At 40.1% G+C, this 22371-nt stretch overlaps 1 protein-coding gene across 3 annotated transcripts in view; it reads left to right on the top strand.

The window, feature by feature from the left end:
- SLC18B1 (solute carrier family 18 member B1) overlaps positions 1-22371 on the top strand; it is a 1776356-nt gene that overhangs the window by 411053 nt on the left and 1342932 nt on the right. For all 3 annotated transcript variants that reach the window (XM_044063787.1, XM_044063796.1, XM_044063806.1), the window contains exon 5: positions 4340-4487. In XM_044063787.1, coding sequence (XP_043919722.1) covers positions 4340-4487 — 148 coding nt within the window. The remainder of the gene's footprint in view (positions 1-4339; positions 4488-22371) is intronic.

Below are 22371 nucleotides of genomic sequence, written 5' to 3'. Positions count from 1 at the left end.
TCAACAAGACCATTAGCCTGGGGATGGTAGGGGGTGGTCTTCATGTGCTTCACCCCATAGGACTTCCACAGACAAGCCAGCAGGTCTGACAGGAAATTGGCACCTCTGTCAGTCACTATTTCTTTTGGGAAACCTGCCCTGCTGAAAGTCTCTAACAAAGCATTTGCCACCTTCTCTGCCTCAGTGGAGGACAAAGCCACTGCCTCAGGGTATTGTGTAGCATAATCCACTACCACTAGCATATACTTTTTCCCTGTTGAACTTGGGGTACTCAGAGGACCCACAGTATCCCTAGCTACCCTATGAAATGGCTCCTCAGTCACAGGCAAAGGCATCAAAGGAGCTCTCACCTTGTCTCCTGCCTTGCCTACCTTTTGGCACTGCTCACAGGTCCTGCAGTACCTTGTTATATCTCTGGAAATTCCAAGCCAATAGAAGTTTTGCATAATATGCCTCTTTGTACATTTTATGCCCATATGACCTGCAAAGGGAATATCATGGGCTATGGCTAGAAGCGCCAGATGGTAGGCTCTAGGCACTACTAATGGCTGTACTCTCTCACATTCTAGCCCTCCCTCAGGGGTCCACTCTCTATATAGTAACCCTTTGTCCCAGTGTACAGATTCCCCCCTTTCCTTGAGAATCAGTTGCCTCACTAGCTACATGCTTCAGGCCATGCAATGTAGGGTCTGAGAGCTGAGCCTGTCTCAACTCTCTCCTTGTAACCCTTCCCACCTCCCCTTCTACAGGAAGTATGGCATCCTCTGGCAGTGGTGCCTCACTGTCAGCCTGGGTACTACTACTCACCTCTACCTTTGCAGTCACTCTGTCCAAGGGACCTTCAGTACCCCCAAGCAGCTGTGGCTCACCTTCAGGCTCACTGCTGTAGAGTAGCTCTCTCCGTGAAGTAACCACCTCACCAGTTCTGGCTGCAAGTATGCAGTCTGTCTGGGTCTCCCCCAGGCTACCAGACCCACATGCTTGTCTCCTAGCCTGACTGCGTGTAACTCCATAAGCACATGGTACTCCCTCATCCAAATCCTTCCCTCTCAGGACATCTGCAGAATAGTAGTTTAGTACCCCTGTTGTCTCAAAACAACCTACTATTGACATTTTGTCTTTCCCACTTACTGGCTCCCTCACCTTTTGTTCCCCACCTTGCCTTTGTGGACACCTCTATGCCACATGGCCCCACTGGTTGCATTTAAAACATTTAACCCTAGCTCCTGGATGTGTACCTGGACTAGTGCCTTCCCCTGCTACTGGCAAATTATGTTGGAGCAGCCTGTGCTGCCCACCATGGGTTCCTTTAGATCCTTGAGCAGTACTGGGGGTCCCCTCCCTGTGCAGGGATGCCCTGCTTGTCAGGTATAGGGCTCCCTTCTTCCCCAAATCATCTGAAATAGCACATTGTCTATCAGCTAACCAGATCCTCATGTCCTCAGGCAAAGTGCTAAGGGCTTGTTCCCTCACCAAAAGGTCTGCCAGCCCTTCAGAAGGGGTGACCTGACATCCACTCGCCCACCTATGGAAATAAGTGTACAATTCAGCAACATATTCACACACACTTTCATCTGCCTTGTGTCTATGCTCACAAAACTTTTTCCTATACGTTTCAGGTGTTAGCTTAAAAAACTCTAATATAAACAATTTTTTACAGCAGTATAATCAAAACATGCAACATCAGACATTTTAAATAATACAGTTACAGTTTTACCATGAAGTAAGGGGGTCAGGAACCGTACCCAGAGCCCTTGGTCAACTTCATACTGTTACAAACATATGCATGAAACTGTCAAAATTATCCCCCTCTTTAAACTGCAGAAGAAATATACTGACCTTTTGTGCTTCTGGGGTCTAGTTATTACTTCCATGACTCTGGTGAAGAGTCAGCATCTCCTTCTCATGCTGCCTCTGCCTCTTTTTTTCCTCAGCTTCTAGGTCTATCAGTTTCTCATTCTCCTCACTCTCTAGATGCCTCACTCTCTCAGCTGCTTCTAATTCCACATGCCTGGCCTCCAACTCAAGTCTCTTTAACTCCAGCTGGATTTTTAAGTCCACTGCAGAAAGGTTGAGCTGTCAGTTCTCAGAGGGTATTATATCTCCACTGCCAGTCTGATTGTCCTCCTGGTTGCTGTTTTCTGATTCAGCTGTAATCAAGGCTGCATTCAGGTCTGCCTTAGTCAGGTTTCCATGCACCAGTCCCGTAGTCTGGCACATCTCCCCCAGCTGGCTCCTTGTCAGTTTCCATACTCCTCTGCTGACATGCTGCCTGCTCACTTTAACTCACTAAGCTAACAAAAGAAATAAAACAATTGTGATCTGAACTCTGAGTATTCACTGCATGGCTGTTTGAGTACAAAAATACCTTCAAAGCTCACTGTACACAAGCTGCAGGATTCACTCTACCCACACCACTACAAGCCAATTAGTATTTGCCAACTAATTAATATGTGATGTGGATATCCCACCACTGCCAAACACAAATGTGAGGATATCCCAACCACTGCCACCAGAAATGTGAGGATATCCCAACCACTGCCAAACCCCAAATGTGACGCCCTTGCCCTGGCCCAGCAATCAAGGAGCCTCAATCCTCACCACTAACACCAGAGAGGGCATCTCATATATGAGGAAAGGATAACAAATACACACAGTAAAGTGCAATGTCCCTTAAAATCACACAAAAATCACATTCAGTCAGGGGCTGATCGCTCCCTTGCTCTCCAGGTCCCCAATAAAACTCTCCACTGGCACAGCTATAGGGTCCAGATCTCAGCCTAGCTGGGCAAGCTAAAACCTCCAGCACCCTCTCTATCCAACCAGTGCTTTATGTCCCTGCCCAAGTAGCTGACACACACACACTTTGAAATAAGAGTTTATACAAAAACACGGACACTCCTGGGAAAGTCTGGCACAGGTTCTCCAGCTGTGCCCCTATTACCCAGACTATACGGTAGTATCGCCTGCCACCCCCAGCTAATATTTATCAGCTACTCAAAGGCCCTTAAAAGAGTGTCCAGTTATTACTGTGCAATATTATTATCCAATTAGTAGTATGACTAAACAGTCGAGGCTTATTAGAGTGACTTGGTACAGGATCCTTATATACATACAATGTACTCTTAGAGCTTAACTTATCTCTACACAGAACAGCCACACTTGAAAGTTTTTAAAATATTTAATAATCAATAATTAAAACCACAAGACAATACTTTCTACTACACTATGCTAGTCAAGAGTTCAGAGATCACACAGAAAAACACTTAGTCTAATCTTTCTAGTTCCTAACTATTTCTAAAAGAAAACACAAGTCTAAGATAACTTGCATATGAGCAAGCTAGTGCTGTGAGTTGGATGGTCAAGACAACAATGCTCATATCTCTCTGGTTCTCTCTGTTTACATTGAAATTGCTGTCCTGAGTTAATTACATCATTCTTTTATGCCTTCCTAGGGTTCCCAGGCTGACAGAAACTGCATTTACATTCTTTTACACCTAGGCAGAAACCAGAGCAATAAAGGACATTTATGCATGCAATTCTGGTCATTAACTTTAGCCTTAAAACAATAGGCAGGAAGCCTTCATCTAGCCCGGCCGGAGCAGAATTGTAAACATCAAAGACAGTCAAGAAATGCTTAACTTAGCTTTCTTACAGTAGAGTGCGTGGTTGTCACATTTGTTTCAGTTCCACATGTAACAGAATTTCTGCACATTTAAGACAACAAGCCTGTGTCTTACATTGATATTTACAAATTATAGAATTATCTATAAAATTCTATCTGGCTAGACTGGCAGCCTTCACAGTATTGAATATGTTAACTTGATTTACAGTTGGTAGAGAGCTCTGATCTGCAAAGCAGTACCTGTTGAAAAACTATAAACTTCTAAGACAGGATCTGGAGCAACTGGTTTGCACTAGTAATACTTGGTACATGAAGTAGTGTGTGGAACAAGTTGTAGCACTGTGGAAGGGCCTACCTGCTGAGATGAAAATCTAAATTTAACTGGAGTAGTTTAACAAATGGTCCAGTTGAGTATTTTAGTGACAGACAACACTTGTTGTAAAACAGCAGATGTACTGGAGTCTGCTCTGCATGTACCTTCAAAAAGCACTTTTTTTTTTACTCAAGTCACATTAATTTTATAAGTGAGCACAGTTTGGCTGAATTTTTTTTGTATCAAACTATATAGATATAAAAATAATTACAGAGCCCATGTTCTTTTTGTTGTGTCCATTCCCATACCATAAGCCATGTTTTTATTCATTGATTGGTGAAGTATTTATTTACAGAAATATGTACATAACTCTTACACATTATATTTGTTCTGTTTTCTAGTTTGTTGGACAGAGCTCCTGATGGACCTATATACATAGCTATGTGCTTTGTGGTAAGAACAGTGGATGCTGTTGGCTTTAGTGGTGCAATGACATCATCTTTTGCGGTATTGACTAAAAGTTTTCCTCAAAATGTAGCAACAGTAATGGTAAGCAAGTTTTTTTTTTTTTGCATTTTGTGATTCTGTAATCTTTGTTTACTCACTTTAGGCAAGCTGAACAGTTGTGTTAGTCTCTCTTGAGCATTCCCACTGTCTTCTTCCATCAACAATATATTTGTATGACAAAAGATGCAAATGTCACCAAGTGAAAACTATAACTGTAATATAGTGTTAACTCCTCATAATCTGCTACATGGTTTAGACTTAATTGTGATTAAAATTTAAAAAATCTTCTCATTAAAGGAGGCTTAATTGAGACAGTTTTGTGTCTTTACTTATGTTAGGTAGTATGTATGTTCATGTTTCAGTTTTCATTCCAAATGCTCTGTGTGAGAAGTACCAGAAAATAACTAAAAGAGCTCTGCCCCCCATTTTCTCTTTCTTCCTTCATCTAGGATGACGTTTAAGAGAGAAGTAACCACAAAAATGTGCTGTGGGACCTTTTTAATGCTTTGCAAGTTAGCTAGCAGCCTGCACCTCGACATCTGTCCCATGGTGCTTTAAGTTGCACTCGTATATGCTACAGTTGAGGAAGACTTTACTTGGTCCTTTTCAGTCTTGGACTGTCCAAGAATCTATTTTTTGCTTGATTGTCAAGCCTTTGTTTTATAGTGACCAGCTACTTTTGGAGTATTTTTTAATTCCTGGGAAATCTGTACATTCTGTATGTAATTATCATTCATAAGAAACAAAAAAAATAGAAGACACTTGTCTTGGTTTGGCTGAGCATGGTGAGCATGCAGTTTTAGTGTTCTAGGACACAAATACTGTGATATTTTTGGAAATTAAAATGAAAGTATGGGATATAATGAAGGCAGCAGCATAGTGGCTGTAATGTAATTTAATCTTTTTGAATAATCATTACTGTTTAAAAAAAATTGAAAATTGCAGATGTGAAGTATCACGTGTCGGACTAAGCTGATGGATATTGTTATAAAGTGCATGCTTTCCTTTCTGCAGTAATTTATCTCAGTCCAAAAAGTTAGGTGCCAGTGCTACAGGACTGTAGACTGGTGACATATGCAAATGTTTCTATATGCAAATGTTTCCAGTGGCTCTTTGAATCCTAGGCCGAGCCGTTCTTCACCTGGAAATAGTACACAAATTGCTATGGAGTCAGGTATGGTACCTTCTAATGGGGCTAATGTGCACAATGACCTGACTCCTAGTTTAAATGAACAACGGACTAATAATGCTCCTAACCCAGTGCCTACTATGGGGGAATATTTAAAAACTACCTATTTTTTTATGATTGCAACAAGTTCTAATGGTAGTGCTAGCAGCTCTACGGAGTTGCCTATATTAACTCAACTTACAGAATTTGACACTAAATTGTTCAGGTGTCAAAAATTGCAACTGGAAGTATCATACTTCCGTGAATGTATCACCAAGCGTATTGTCCCTAAAGGGTTGCGCCAATGGCGTTATCCAGTTGGCCTTATAAATAAATCTCCTGCTCACTATGACTTCAGTTTTTTGATCGCCATGGATTTCAGTTTTTAGAGCTGTTAATTAAACAATGTACAGTTCAAATTGATGCACTAAAAACCGAACTCGAATTTTTAGAGCATAATATTACTACTAACCCAGAGTTTGTACGCTATAAATATGACTATGCTCGTATTTATACTAGCATTGATTCTAGTATCAATAAAGCAATAGAGATAAAAAAGAAGAAAAATTTCCGTGACACCAATGAATATTCCAAAGGAATAGTTTATCCCCCCACCCCCTGATGCGAATAAACCAATCAGTAGTTTGACCGAGGGGGAACGACAACACATATTGGACAATGGAGCTAATGGGGAGGAGCTTGAAATGACAGAAGGTGATTTAAACGACCAACCGCAAACAACAACTTTGCACCGAAGTGAAAGAATAAGAGATGGCAACCAGCAACGAGCAAGTACACAAGGTAATGACCAAGGGAATGATGGTAACAAGAGAAATAATCAGGATTTTCGAGGACGCCAGCAGAACCAACAAGGCCAGTGGAGGAGCAACAAGAGGAACCGGGGAACGCAACGGAGACGCTAGAATTATCGCAAAAGATGACAAGGGAAGAACAAAGTTTGAAGATACATGTGAGTTCTTTGCAAGATTTTAAAATATTTAATTACACTGTTCTGGTCATTGATGTAACTATGGTGGATGCTTTTGCTAAGGGGCTTACCTTTGTCCCTGATAGAAAGGCTAATCTTGCAAAGACTATTGTGGACCTTAAACTGTTTGTAAGGAAATTTAATCTAACAGCTTTGATGGGGCCCAATTCTTCACTGAATAGTAGTTTTAGGATTTCAAGTTTATTTAACCCACCCCTCCATGAGTCTCTTGCTTTCTTTGAACGTGTTTGTGAAATGGATTTAAGAGCTATGTTTGACAGCAAAAATAGTATATCACTGTATAAACATAAAACACACAGAAATTTTACACAAGAACTTGACTTTTTGCAGTTGTTAAGATTGTGTCACATTAGGGCTATGAAACCGGAGAAGGGAGGAGGGTTGGTGTTTATGAATCAAGATATGTGTATTAATAAAATGCTTGAACTTTTAAGAAGTGAAACTTATGAACATATCAGCTTAAATGAACTTAATGGAGCATATAAAATAATTCACAATGTTCTAAATGATCTGTTTTTTTGGAAGCAAGTATTACTATTGACATCCTAAAATATTTGAATATGCCAGCACCAGTTATACCAACTCTATTTGGGTCTCCTAAGATACATAAAAATTTAAATGATCCAACTCTCATGCCCATAGTAGATGGGAGGGGGTCGATTACATATGCATGTGCAAAATACATAGACAACAAATTGAAGCCCTATCTAAGAACTGAAACACAAATTTGTTCTGATTCATGGGGATTTTTAGAAGGCATTAATAATTTAGAATATAATAATGAGTTTGCCTTCTTAACTATGGATATACCTATATACCGTAATTCCACAAACACTTGGAATACAATGGGTTAGGGAGTTCCTGCATTTAAAAGGAGCTGGAAATTTGGACATCTATGTGATTGAAACATTACTAGAACTAGTGTTATCAAATAATTTCATGTACTTTAATGGAGACCTTTATTTGCAGAAAACAGGGGTGGCCATTCATCAGATTCCTCTTGAAGAGAGTCATGAGGGATTCTGCCTAACCTGGACTGGTGATCCTCTTGGTGAGCTACTTTTGGGGGTCTTTCCAGTTGCTGCAGGTGTCTGGTAGTACATCCCAAAGGGGTATGCATTAACATTATGGCCTGGTGAGGGATGAGTAGGCCAAAGGGCATGTTTTTTGCTTTTATGGCATTATCATTGGTTGTCTGTGTTTGTTTCTAGGCCTCTTTTTTTGTGGATGTGCTTGTGGGATGCTTGTGGCGGCTGGGAGGCGAGTTTGCGCCCAGTTTGCAGTTATCTTTGGCCAGTGTCAGTCAGATCCTTCCCCTGTAGCCCTGTACCTCCATATAATATACCAATGAGAGAGGTGTGGTCTTGGCCTTGTGGGGGGCTTAACTTGTAACTGGTTTGGAGTCTGACATGCTCCCAGAATTCTAACCATGTGGGTTCTGTCCTTGAATTTATGAATACAATATAATAAGGGAATTCTGACAAATGCCCTGGCTAAGCACATATAGCCAAATCCAACACATAAACTGCCTTTTTTACAATTCAGAAAGTTGTTGAACCCTAAAAAGGGGGACCAATGGAATTTAGATTAGAGGAATATGAACTACCAAGTTAGTAAAATGCACAGTTTGAAGCTGAACAGTTGTGTTAGTCTCTCTTGAGCATTCCCTAACTCTGTCTTCTTCCATCAACAATATATTTCTATGACAAAAGATGCACATGTCACCATATAACTGTAATATAGTGTTAATCTGCTAATCTGCTACATGGTTTAGACTTAATTGTGATTTAATTTTAAAAATCTAAAAAAGGAGGCTTAATTGAGACAGTTTGTGTCTTTACTTATGTTAGGTACTATGTATGTTCATGTTTCAGTTTTCATTCCAAATGTTCTGTGTGAGAAGTACCAGAAAATAACTAAAGCAAGTAGCTAGCAGCCTGCATCTTGACATCTGTCCCATGGTGCTTAAATGTGTACATTGTGTATAATTATCATTCATAAAAAAAAAAAAAAATAGAAGATCTTATCTATCACTGTTTAAAAAAAATTGAAAATTGCAGACGAGAAGTATCACATATGTCTGACTAAGCTGATGAATATTGTTATAAAGTGCATGCTTTCCTTTCTGCAGAAATTTATCTCAGTCCAAAAAGTTAGGTGCCAGTGCTACAGCACTGTAGACTGGTGACATGGTATTGCTTCATCTGTGGTCCATTTATCTTTGACAGACATTTCTGCTTAAATTTTGTGGCCTTTGTTTTGTCAGAGTGACAGCCACTTGACCTTATGCCACTCTGAACCATATAGTTTAAATGTATTTATTTTTTAACTCCTCTTAGCGGACCATCAGCTGCCACTAGATCCTTTATTCCTTTACTGGGTTTAGTAAGACCCACCTTAGCCTCATCTGGGCTCAACTCCACACACAGACAGGGCTGGCGAGGAATTCAAAGTTGCCAGTGCAAATAATACTACCCTCAGTGAGTTGTGCCCCAACCCTACCTCCCTGCAATAGCCTTGTGAGCTCAACTATGGCTGACTCTGGGAGCTGTATGAGTGCTTTATTTTGTGCAACTTCCAGACCAAGAGGTATACTGTTTACAGTGTGGTGCTCACCAGACTATTAGTGATGGGATGCCTCCCTCCCCTCATTGATGGGCAAGCTATCATCCCCCTCCAGCATCATTGCCACTAGTCAAGCATGAATCTTCAGGGGCACATTCAGTGCTTTATACTCAAATGATGACAAAAATCGGTGACATTGATTAAATCTATTTTTAATTTTGTAGGATATTGACCCAGTTGGGCAACATGCTGTGTGACAAAATGCGGAAGTGTAGCTGGCTCCAGCAGAGCCCTGGGTTGGTACGTCATACCAGTGCCCTACCCCTTCAGCTCTTCAAGTGAAGAGCAATGGAAAAAAAAGGCCTTTACTGTAATAAGCTGATGGCTGCTTATTATATTGAGATCCATAACCCCTTGCTAACTTTTCTATTGAAGAGAGAGAGAAAAAGGACTTTACTGTAATAAGCTGATGGCTACATTGTAGCCATTGGTTTATTACACTTAGGTCCATGCCCCCCAGCTAACTCTTCTGCTGAAGCTAGCTGTTCTATTGAAGCGCACAAAAAAAGAATAAGCTCATAAAAAAAATAAGCCAATGGCTACACTGAGGTCCATGTGCACCCCTCAAACTAACTCTTCTATTGGGGAAAAAAATATCTACTGGCACGCCAGCTAGGTGGCCAGATGCACGTCTCTTCCCCCCCTACTCCTGCTCCTGCCATTCAGGTCCTGTTTCAGTGCCCTGTCCTCTTCTTCCACACACTTAGCACATTAAAAAAAATAATTTATTTCTTCTTTTAAACTGTAGCAAACAGTTCCTACAGTTTATACATTGCCTGCATGGAGTGCCATGCGGCTCATGCCTTAGTTAAAGAAAATTCTTATATTACATACATAGCAAACAGTGGCTACAGGTTAGACCACACATGGAGTACTGTAGCACTCGGGTTTGATGGAAAATCCAATACTGGCTTTTAAAAGCCAGCATTGCACTAAAATCTAATTGGGCTTATGGATGGGCAATCATGCCCACCCAACACTTTGCACACAGACCATTGCTCATTTTGCCCCTTCCTAGCTATGCTTCTGATAAAATGGTCCTTAGTTGTAGCCAAAAGCATTATCCAGCAATGTCATGTGATAAATTGGCCCTTAGAAGAAGCCAAAGGAAATGTTCATAGTTGTAGAGTTGGGGAGGGCATTCCTTTGTATTGGCCACTTCCCCTTTGAAAAAAGGAGACCTCTCACCATATGTATATATAAATTATATATATATATAAATATATATATATATATATATATATATATATATATATATATATATATATATATATATATATGTGTGTGTATGTATATATATATATATATATATATATATATATATATATATATATATATATATATATATATATATATATATATTGATATACATATGTATATGTATATGTATATATATATATATATATATATATGATATACAGTGGATATAAAAAGTGTACATACCCCTGTTAAAATGCCAGGTTTTTGTGATATAAAAAATGAGATCACAATAAATCTTTTCAAAACTTTTCCCACATTTAATGTGACCTATAACCTGTACAATTCAATTTAAAAGCAAACAGATCTGTTGGGGGAAAAACATAAAAAATAAAAAACGACAATAAGCTGGTTGCATAAGTGTCTAATACTAATACTAAACTAATACTTTGATGAAGCACCTTTTGATTTAATTAGAAGGAGAAGCAGGAGACCAAAGGTTGATGAAAATAAAAAGGAAAGCAGTGGACCTAATAATAAGCCCTAGAGAGCAAAGACTACTTGAAGCAGTCACTGTGAGGTTAAACTACCATCCACTAGCTGAAAAATATATTCAGTAAGACAGTTTTGAAACCAGATGATTTTGATTTCACCAAAGCCTATATTGCTCAGTTTATTTTGAAGTGAGCTGTGATCCATGACTTCAAAGGCCCTTCTCATATCTATGAAAATAACTATGATAAACTGACATTTTTCCAGATTACTGTCAGGAGTACCTGTGACCCTCTAAATGTCTTTTACAGTATTGCAACTCTTCCTGCCACCACAATGGGCAGTGGCTGTTAGACAGTATTTATGAGCACATCTCATTACCTGGTTAAAACATTGTTTTGGGGTAGTTTGATAGCAGGGCATTTATTGGTTACTGGTCAGAAGCCATGAGAAGATACTGAGGATGTATTCATTGGCAGATAATAAATCACAGAATATTTTAATGCAAGTTGGAAGATATCAGTAGTCCATGCAAGATTAAAGGTATACTCTAAAGAATTTGTTATACCGGGTGCAGACAAGAAGATTGAAGGAAATGTGGATAATTAAGGATCAGTCTTGCATATCTTTGGAAGCTTGCTGAATGTTTTTGAGCTATTTGAGCTATTTACATAAAATGAATTAGGAGCTTAAGAACTGCTGAATTTGCTCACTTTATTTTTTGCGAGGGTGGAGGGTGTTGACCAGTATTTACAGCAGAAGTCCATGTGTAGAGGATGGTTATTAAAGTGTACTCTTTCATTATGTTGATGAAGTTGCTCTCAAGTTGGGTGACATAAGGTTCCATAGATTGTGAGTTTTTGAAGGCCTACTTACTTGTTCCTTAACTGTTTTCAAAACCAGTTTTGAGTGACTCCCTAATAACAGTTGTTTTTTTCCCTAAAGAAATACACACACACACAGATATATACATACACACACACACACACACACACACACACATATATATATATATATATATATATATATATTATTGTACAAAGCAGACAACATTATTGCATCTTTTCTGTATAAATCAGATAGTGCGATTACATTGGTACCTTGGTTAGTATTACTGCCTCGTGACACTCAGTCGTCTGTCTGGTTCTTGAATGGGATGCCTTTTACATAGAGTCTTCATATTCTGCCTGTGCCTGTGTTGATTTTACCCTTAAGTCTGTGTTTCTTCCAGACCTCAAAGACATGGTGTTTATGAATTGATCAGGTCTCCCTAACCTTCCTATCACTGTGTATGCAGATGACATGGTTATTCTTTGATCCAGTCCGTCACATTCATCTGTTCAAACCCAGCTTCAGTCTAATCTCTATTCCCTTAATTCTTTGCTAAGCAGTGTTGTGCTAGTTACTTATAAAAGTAATAAGTTGCTATTACTAGTTACTTTTAAGTGAAAGTAATATATTATTATTACTTATTACTTTTCTAGAAAAGTAATATATTACTATTACTAGTTACTAACTAAAGTTACTAGTTACTTTTGAATTACTTTTACATAAGTATAGTTTATCAATTCCCATTATCAGATTTACTCAAACATTACTTGTGTGTGAGGAATACATGCTTACTGCACATGAATACGAGTGTATTAAAGTTGTATACACAGTGTTACAATAATGATGAATAGCATTTTACAGTTTACAAAGTCCCACAGACTTGTCTTTATAGTCAGAGAGTCACAGTTTAATATTTAAACCAAAGTACATACAGCTAGCAACACAAGACGCAAAAATGCTTACAGAAAATGTCATATAGGTCTGACAAAGTCAACCAATATATCACTTTATTTAGCTATTCACAATGACTACACAATGAACAAGTGGAGAAACAGTTCAGTGATATGAAAGAGAATCTGATGGAAACCTTAGCAAGCATTTCAACTGTTTGCAGTACGGCTGACATTTGGACCCATCAGAATTGTAGTTCCTTTGGTGTCACTGCCCATTGGATCAACTGTGATACACTTCAAAGAAAGTCAGCTGCTTTGTCATGCTGCAGATCACAGGGAGGCATACATACAATCTCATAGCATCAACTCTTGACAGCATTCACATCAAGTACAAGATAGATCAAAAGGTGTTTGCGACAATTACTGACAATGTCAGCAATTTTGTAAAGGCTTTCATTGTCTTCTCAGAATGTAAGTGATCTGAGACTACAGGCATTCTGTCCCAAAATGAGGATGATGATGGTGAAGTGATTTACAACAGTGTGATAGCCATGCTGAGTCAGTCAAGGCAAAGCGAGAACACCTATTCACTGCTTTCCCATCTAAGATGTGTGGCACATGCATTGAATCTAATTGCTGTGCACGATGCTGAATCTGCTTGTAATTATGCACAGTATAAAAAGATCATGTGAAGCATCAATGCCAGATCACACTTATTACAAACCACCTCAACAGCTTGGGTGCTACGACTAGCCTTGTTCCAAGCAGCATAGCATTCCAATCCATTCACATATCTCATTCCCAAAGTGACATGATGGAATTCCACTTTCTACGCGATGGAAAGAATTCACATCATTGTAACTCAGGATGAAGGCTTGCTGAATGAGATATGTGAACGGATTGGAATTGCCATCTTCAGGCCTGCAGAAATTACCTTTGTTGCGGAGTTTGTGCAAGAAATCCAGCCCCTGGCAATGGCTCTGGGCATCTTGCAGTCAGAGCTGAAAAGGTTAATGGGAATCCTGATCCCCAGCATTATGTGCCTGAAAAACAAATTGTCCAAAGTCAGGCAGTCTGTGAAGCTTGTTGTGCCAATAGTTGATGCTCTTCTTAAAGACACTGAGGCTCAGTTCAATCACCTTCCGGAGTGTGAAGAGCCCATTCTGGCTAGCATAGTGAATCCACAGTTCTGTTTGCGATGGATGGACAGTGAAGAGCAGAAACTCATAGGCAAAGCTTTGCTCCTTGATGCCATGCAGAAACTGGATGAACCTGCACGTGAGTCATCTGAAGCTCATACGTTGCCTGGCTTCTGTTAGCAATCTTTGCCTTCTGCTGCTGCTGTTGTTTCAGGGTCTGGCACCTGTTCTACTGCAACCATGTACTTGAGATGTCAATCTTCCTTCTGTACTATCATATTATGATGCATGGAAAATACTACAAACATGTTATTGACCTTCTCAGTGGAGGAATGTCAAGAATCACCTGTTATTTGTGTGTTTTTTCAGCCCCACAACAAATTTAGTTGCATTATGTATCTGGGTTTGAGCAGTATTGCATTGCATTTCTGACAAGATCACAGTGTAGTACATCATGGTTAAGAATCAGCATTCAGGGGGGTATCCAGCAACACCTGCAAAATACAACATCATTTCAAGCGGAGAGTGGCTATAAGCATAGTTTGTGTCTGTCAGCGTTTATTTTACATACTCTTCCACAAGTTACCAACTACTACCCATTTCAGAAAATTTCAACCATAAAACTCCACTCAGACATCTGTCATTTCATTACAGTCCACCAATATCAGTCAACAATAAGCACAATCTCTGCAGAAGTAAAAATCATCTGAATATTTCCACATTAAAGAGAACTGTAACTAATGAAGAGGTTGCTACCAGCAAAGATCAAATTCAAATTCAGTGCTTGCTGCCCTTGAATAATAAAATTGCTGATGTTCCATTAAAAGAACTTTCAGCAGTTGTTTTCTCATGTTCCAAGTTCAATGACTACATTTATGGTAGATCTGTTCAAACAGACACTGATCATCAAACTTTAGTCACTATTCTGAAAAAGCTTTTACATACAGCCCCAGCAAGATTGCAACACAATTTACTAAGGCTCAAAGGGAGTAGATGACAAAAATGATTGTTGTTCATCTCTGTGAGACTAAGAAGTAAGTTATGACTTTCTGAAACCCCCAGACTCCAAAGTACAGTAAACTCTCAGTGAACCGGAACTCAAGCAAACGGCACTGTTAAGCAACCAGAAAAAAAATCAGAGAAATACAGTACAGTATGAACAACTCAATTTTCATGTGTTACACTTTGTTTTCTCTCTGCAGAAACTTACCTTATGTTTTTAGAGTTTGAGTTTTAAAAAATAAGATATGAACAAATTCTCTCTCTTCCCAACCTGAGAATAAGTCAAACCAAATAAGTCCAATAGCTAAACTGGCAACACATACTTCAAACTCAGTCAGTTTACAACAAATTGCACATTCTCTCTCCAACCTCTTTCACACACATTCTCTTCAGCTTTCATACATGCATTCACTCACTCTTTCTGTCTCCGATCTCTCACATGCACTCTCTTTACATTTTACAGCAAAATGCACAAACACTAATAGACATCTGTTAAACAAAGCAACACTGTATCACAATCAAAATAGACTTGACATTAAAACTTCTCTGACCTTGAAACTAACATTCATTGAAACAGCATTGAAATCCACACCACATCCAAAGAAAATGCACCTGGCTAGTAGTGGATAAAGATTACATTTGGGCTGTTTTCAAATCATTGGCCCCTTGCACACAAAACAAGAAACATACATGTGTTTTTTTCTTTGAAACACCTTTCAGACTTTAAATTATATTCCTTGTATAATACAGCACACTTGTTAGAACGCATTTTAAATTTATTATTTGAACATTTTTCCAGTAGGCTGTACTGTAGACAATGAAACAAAATGCATGAACCAATATTGACAAAACTGCCCATTTCAAAATATTTCCATCATAAAAGTCTACTTCCACACCCAAACTATAAATAGAATGACAGTAGTGTAAGCCATAGGCATCTTGCACAGCTTCTCGCACTTATTTTCAGTTTCAGTTTTTTTTTGTTTGGGGGGGGGAGGCCAAAAACCAGGGACACATTTTAAACATTGCTTGTATAATTTTGGAAAGTTGCTAAACTAAAATGTGTTGCCACCATGCATTTCACTGGCAAGTCTTGAACCCAGGACCCTGTGTGCACTTCAGCCAGAGCAACACAGCACTATCTGTGAGCCAGTTGACAATCCAGCTGGTGACATAGGGCTTTATTCCCAGTTTGTTTAGAGTTTTCTACTGTGCTTGAGTTGAAAATTGTTTCAAAAGCTTTGGCCAGGTTAAGTTATGTGTTGTGTTCTGTTTAATTTCCATCCACTGCTTTGGTGACCTTTTCAAAAAGCCCACCAGGTTGAGTATGCTGAGAAGGAGCCTGTGTTCAGAGGTTCTTTATGTCCTGATTGATCAGTTCCATAATAAGTCATTTCATGGCTCTGCATGTGGTAGTTTACTTCATTGGAGGAGTGGTGAACAGCATAGTGTGGTGAACTATTACTTTAGTAAGGCTGAAATTTTGTGTTGGTTGGTTTGTAGTCTAATGAAGCTAGAGAAAACATTCCACATTTTGGAGAAATAATTTGAATATAATGACTGACCAAAAGAGTTATGGATTTTGGTTATTGTTATTAATGCTTTGTCCTTGGATCAGAGAGGTCTTTTGAGAGATTAAGTTATGATTATGTTTAGGAATGCAGGGCGGATGTTCTTCGTGTTCACTGTTGCAGCCATTACATTTGGGTAATCTGCTGGCAGGTTGCCCTCAGTCGGCTTGATTAACAAAGTCTTGGGTCCTGCGTCTGTTGCTGTCCCTTCTTCCATGACATCAGGTCATCAGGGTTATAAAACATGCAGCTGACACCATTACATCAGTCTTTCTTGCCGCGCGGTGCCTGAAGCAGAAGCAATTCGCATGTGCCAGTCGGCCGACTCCTGAAATTTTCGTTTTCGAGTTTCAGAACCAAAGTCTTCAACTAAAAGCTAAGTACCCCTTTGGGGAAACTTTTTCTTGCTCCTTACCAATGTCAGTAAAATTTAATAATTGCATTAATTGTGGGAAGCAAATACCTCATAAGGATTTTAATTTGTACTGTATTCCTTGCCTAGGACCTGACCACAACGTGCCTTGCTGTTGGTTTTGTGCTAAATTTAATCAACGCACGATTAAACGTCAGTATATTTTTGCTTCTAAATATTTGGGCTCAAGATTTAACTATCCAGAAATGTCGTCGGTAAGCAATCTGACTACCGGAATACTTAAAAAATGCAAAGAAAAAGACAGAGACAGACCGTTGAGGTCCAAAACGGATGACGACGCTTCTCCTAAGCCAGTCGCCAGTTTGCCGGTACTCAGTGAGGCACTTTCACAGCCCCTGATACCCGCTATTTCTGATTCACAGGCCTCTACTGAGACCCATTCGGAGTCCGGTATGCCGCAAGATGCTTCAGTTATGGAACCCATGGATGTCTCTACCTTAGATGGGTCTGGAGCCACTGTGCAGGCACCGGCTTCTGAGGGTGTTTTCAGCCCTACAGATTAGACCGATGCCATCTTCAAAACTAAGGCCAAAATCTAAATCTTTGTCTAAAAAACTGATGCCTGGGCCACATGTGCAGGCCCCTTTGCCTAAAATGGCTGAAGATTTAATTACTCTGATCAGAGGTAGCCAATCCCCTCCTTCTAAGAGGCCTAGGCAAGGCATTGATTATGAATCTTCTGAAAAGGATTCTATTTCTTCTGACTCTTCTAATGAACAGGATTTGTCTATTCCTACTTATGAGGACTCTGATGCAGAGGATTCCATTCCTTCTGCCTCTCCCTCTGAGGATTTTTCTTTTGGGGAAACTTTACATGCCTTAAGGGAACATTTCCACTGGGAAAGTCAGGATTTCTCTGAATCTAAAAAGAGACTTAGGGATTTTCTTCTACTTCCTCAGCATAGGCCTTTGGCTATACCTCCTGTTCTAGACATTGTTGATGATGTTTTTTCAGAATCTAGTATGACTCCTGATTCTCTGCCTCCGGCTCCTTGTAGGCCAGACAGATACTACAGGGTTCCTGACTCCCACAAATTCCTTTTCAAAAACCCTCTTTATTTATTTTATGTTATTTTACATTTGTTGACCGGGCTAGTCTAACTGGATATATGTCCATTTTCAGTAGAGGCCCGGGTAGAAAAGCTCCAACCATCAGCAGTGACAAAAAGAAAAAATATAAATACAATATATAGTAATAGCCAAGTGAATTACAATACATTAGATACATAGGTGAGAACAAAAGTTTTACAGAGTAACTTAGTAGATTTAAGCTAAGATTAAATACAGAGAACAAAACACATAAAATTAAGTAAGTTTTTTTTTTTTAGTACTACAGATAGGTGAGATAAAAACAGTAGAGTAGAGAAGTATAGAGAGGGCAGGAGATGAAAGAGGTATCAGTCTGGGTTAGAGCAGGGACACAGCCAGTGAGTTGTAAGATATTCTTTCAGATGCTTTTTAAAAAGAATAGTGAAAGCAAGGGAGGGAAGTTCAGTAGGAAGCTAATTCCAGATTTTACCTGCTGTGTTAGCGAAAACTGATCCTGAAACCATTTTTCAGGGTCCCAAGGGCATTAAGGCCTCTACTGCCAAAAATCCTACCCCTTCTGATAGAGATTCCAGGGCACTGGATAGATGGGGTAAGAAGGTTTACACGTCTGCAACCTTGGCAGTCAGGGCTTTAAACTGTCAATTTCATATGCTTAAATATCAACAGCATAGCATGGGACTACTTAAACAGAAAATGATGTTAATCTCTGACTATGTGGAAAATAAAGAATTGCAGGATTTATTGCATTTAGCTGAACAAGTTGGAAAACATACTTTGCAATGTGGTTTTGATTCCTTGAAGGCCTCTTGCACGGCTGCTGTAACTGGATCTGTGTTAAGAAGGCATGCTTGGCTCAAAGAGCAAACTCTGTCTGACCATGTTATAGCAAAATTGTTGGATGCTCCTTTACAACAGGACCGTCTCTTTGGTAATATGGCTGAAGAAGTGTTAAAGTTGGAAGATAAAGCTAAATCTATGCAAACTGTGAAAGATTTCTTACAAGTGCAACCTCCAAGATTTAGTAGGCACTGGCCTACTAAGAACTGGTCCTTTCCAGTCCCCTCGAGAGCTGCTCAAGTCAAATCAAGACATTCCAAAGGCTCCAGGTTTCAGACACAGGGAACTTTTAGAACAAAACAGTGGGGTGCCTCCACCTCCAAATCTGGAAGCAACAAGGCACCTCCCTATGGTACACAGTCTCAATGACTTCCCTCTACAATCACCAAGCACTTACCTCTTAGCCACCCCTTTGGGGCGAAAACTAGCACTTCATGCATGAAACTGGCAACTTATTACCCAGGACAAATGGGTTTTAAATATAGCATCCCAGGGATACAGATTTCACTTCCACACATTGCCCCAAACAGATGGCCAGATCTGCTCCCAAATCAGTGGGCAGAGGCCCAGAAACAAGTTCTGTCCCTCATGAACATGGGGGGCTATTCAACCAGTACCAGAAGAGGAAAAGGGACAAGGTTTCTATTCCAGACTTTTCCTGGTACCCAGAAAAGACAAATCATGGTGTCCAATTCTGGACGTATCCACTCTAAACACATTTCTGGACATTCCAAAATTCAAGATGCTGACCCTTCAACAATTACTACCTATGCTAGGCAAAGATGCCTGTTTGGTAACTCTAGACTTAAAAGAGGCTTACCTGCATATCCCAATCAGGAAATCTTGCAGAAGATACCTCAGCTTCAAAGCAGGCTACTTGCATTACCCGTTCTCTGCACTGCCCTTTGGCTTATCTACTGCACCCAGCGTCTTCACAAAGTGCCTGGCACCAGTAACTGCATTTTGCAGGCAAAGAAATATTCAAATATATCCATACCTGGACAATTGTCTAATTCAGGCAGAAAACAAGGACATTCTTCTAAAGCATCTGGCATTTGTAAAAATGGTTCTAACTTGTCTAGGGTACACCATAAACAAAAAGAAATCACAACTGGTACCCTCTCAAAAAATTACATTCCTGGGTGCAAGCTTGAATACAACTGCCCAGATGACTTACCTTACACCAGAAAAGCAAATTCAATTGATGACTTACTTCAAACAGGTGGCCACAAAAACCTAGCTATCTGCAAGACAAATTCTGCAGGCCTTGGGGTTCATGGCCTCCTGCATTCTTCTAATTCTATATGCAAGACTGCATATGAGAAAACTTCAGTAGTACTTAAAAAGTTTATGGAGTCACCATTGTCACAGCCTGGAAACAATGATTCCTATTATACCTTGCCTGCAACTAGAGTTCCTATGGTGGGCAGAGGCCTGCCACCAAAACAAGGGACTGCCATTCACTCCACACCCTGCCGCCCAGACCCTAACAACAGACGCATCAGACTATGCTTGGGGGGCTTATCTGGCAGGGAAGCGCATTCAGGGCAAATGGAGCTCAAATCCAATGTACCTACATATCAATCAGAAAGAGATGCTAGCTGTACAGAATGCTCTGACAGCCTTCAAGGACTACCTTCATCCAGGGCAACTAATGATAAAGACAGACAACACAGTTATGTGGTACATAAACAAGCAGGGGGGTACACATTCCTACCCCGTTTGCTGACTAGCGATGGCATTGTGGAACACGGCCTTGACCTATCAGATATAACTACAAGCTCAATTCCTGCCCAGAAAGCTAAATATTCTGCAGATGAACTAAGCAGAAATCTTATGGACCCACATGAATAGAAATTGGAACCACAAGTTTTCAACATGTTAACATGCAAATGGGGGGACCCAGACATAGATCTTTTCTATCAGTTGGACAAATTCTGCACAAGAATTCATCACAAAAAAACTTGGAAAGTGGATGCTCTATCATTCAGCTGGAAAAAACTATCAGTCTATGCTTTTCTCCTTCTGCCTCTGCTCTCCAAAATTGTACTAAAAGTCAAACAGGACAAACCAAAAATGATTCTGATTGCTCCAGACTGGCCTCGCCAACACTGGTACCCACTCCTGTGCAATGTGTCACACATTCCTCCGTGGCACCTGCCTCAGACACCTTACCTACTGTCTCAGCAGAACTACCAAATTCTGCACACTCAGCTCCAAACTTTGAATCTTGCAGCGTGGCTAATCAACTAATTTCACCCTTGGCATCCCACAGCAAACCAGTGATGGATGTCATTTTGGAGGCTAGAAGACCTAGTACGAGAAAATTTTATGCTGACAAATGGAAAAGATTCGGTGCCTGGAACCAATCACAAGGAATAAGCACAGCAATGCCCAATATTCCTCAGATTCTGCAATACTTAACTGAGATGCTTCACAAGGGCCTATATTTTTCTTCCATAAAAATCCATGCCTCTACCATTTCAGCTCATTACAACACAGAACCTCCCCTCTTCTTTCATCCTCTGCTAAAGCAGTATCTCAGAGGGGCCAAAAATTTAAGACCTCACAGGAGAGCACCAACTCCTGCATGGGACCTCAATTTTGTTTTGGAAAAACTCACTCTCCCTCCTTTTGAGCCAGCTGCTACTGCAGACCTAAAGTTTCTCTCCTGGAAAACAGCTTTCCTTTTAGCAGTCACTTCAGCTAGAAGGATTTCAGAATTTAGGCTCTTATGGCAGCGGAGCCTTTCATTATTTTTCATCCGGACAGGGTGGCTCTCGGGACCAATCCATCTTTCATGCCTAAGGTGGTATCCAGTGTGGCTCTTAATCAGACCATTCATCTGCCAACTTTCTTCCCCAATCCACAGAACAAGGGTGAGCGAATCCTGCATTCATTGGATGTACACAGGCAACTTAGATTCTACTTAAACAGGACGAAATCTCTAAGAAAATCTGAACAACTATTGGTTGCGTTTGCTGCAGGGATAGAGGGAAAGGCTATTTCAAAGCAGAGTATTTCCAAATGGATAAGCCATTGCATTTGTTTCTGCTATATGCACCATGGTTAACCTGTCTCCAAGGGGATCAGGTCTCATTCTACCAGGGCTGCATCTACTTCTGCAGCCTTTTTCAGAGGGGTTTCTACCAAAGACATTCTAGAAGCTGCTACCCGGAGCTCTGTTCATACGTTCACCAAACATTACCATTTACCTCTCTTTAAATCCAGAGCTGGCTTTGCCACTGCTAGCCTGCAGGGCCTTATAGCTGCTCCTATTGCTGTATAAATCCATCCTTCCAACTATGGCTTTGGGAATCTACCCAAATGTAATGACTGCAACAGTAAAACACAAAGAACATAGTACAGTTGTGTACACTTACCATAAATGTAGATGTTAGAGTGTACTCACTGTTGCAGTCCTGGTTACCCACCCTCCAGCCCCCTGTTTTTCTCTTACTATACCTCTCCTTTCTTTTACTATGCTTAAAAGCCTTTTTGGGTGTATTTGCTTTTGTTTGGAGGTATATTTTTTGTGTTTTAAATTACATACTTATATATATATTTTGCTCCCCATTTGGGGGGACACCTGACATCTGGGGCAAGAAAAACTGATGTAATGGCGTTGACTGCATGTTTTATACCCCTGACGACCTGACATCATGGAAGAAGGGACAGC

Source organism: Protopterus annectens, chromosome 1.part0 (assembly GCF_019279795.1).
Source record: "Protopterus annectens isolate FY-2018-M chromosome 1.part0, PAN1.0, whole genome shotgun sequence".
NCBI classification, from domain to species: Eukaryota; Metazoa; Chordata; order Ceratodontiformes; family Protopteridae; genus Protopterus; species Protopterus annectens.
Note: the sequence above shows the minus strand (reverse complement) of the source record. Positions and strands in the feature narration are given on the sequence as shown.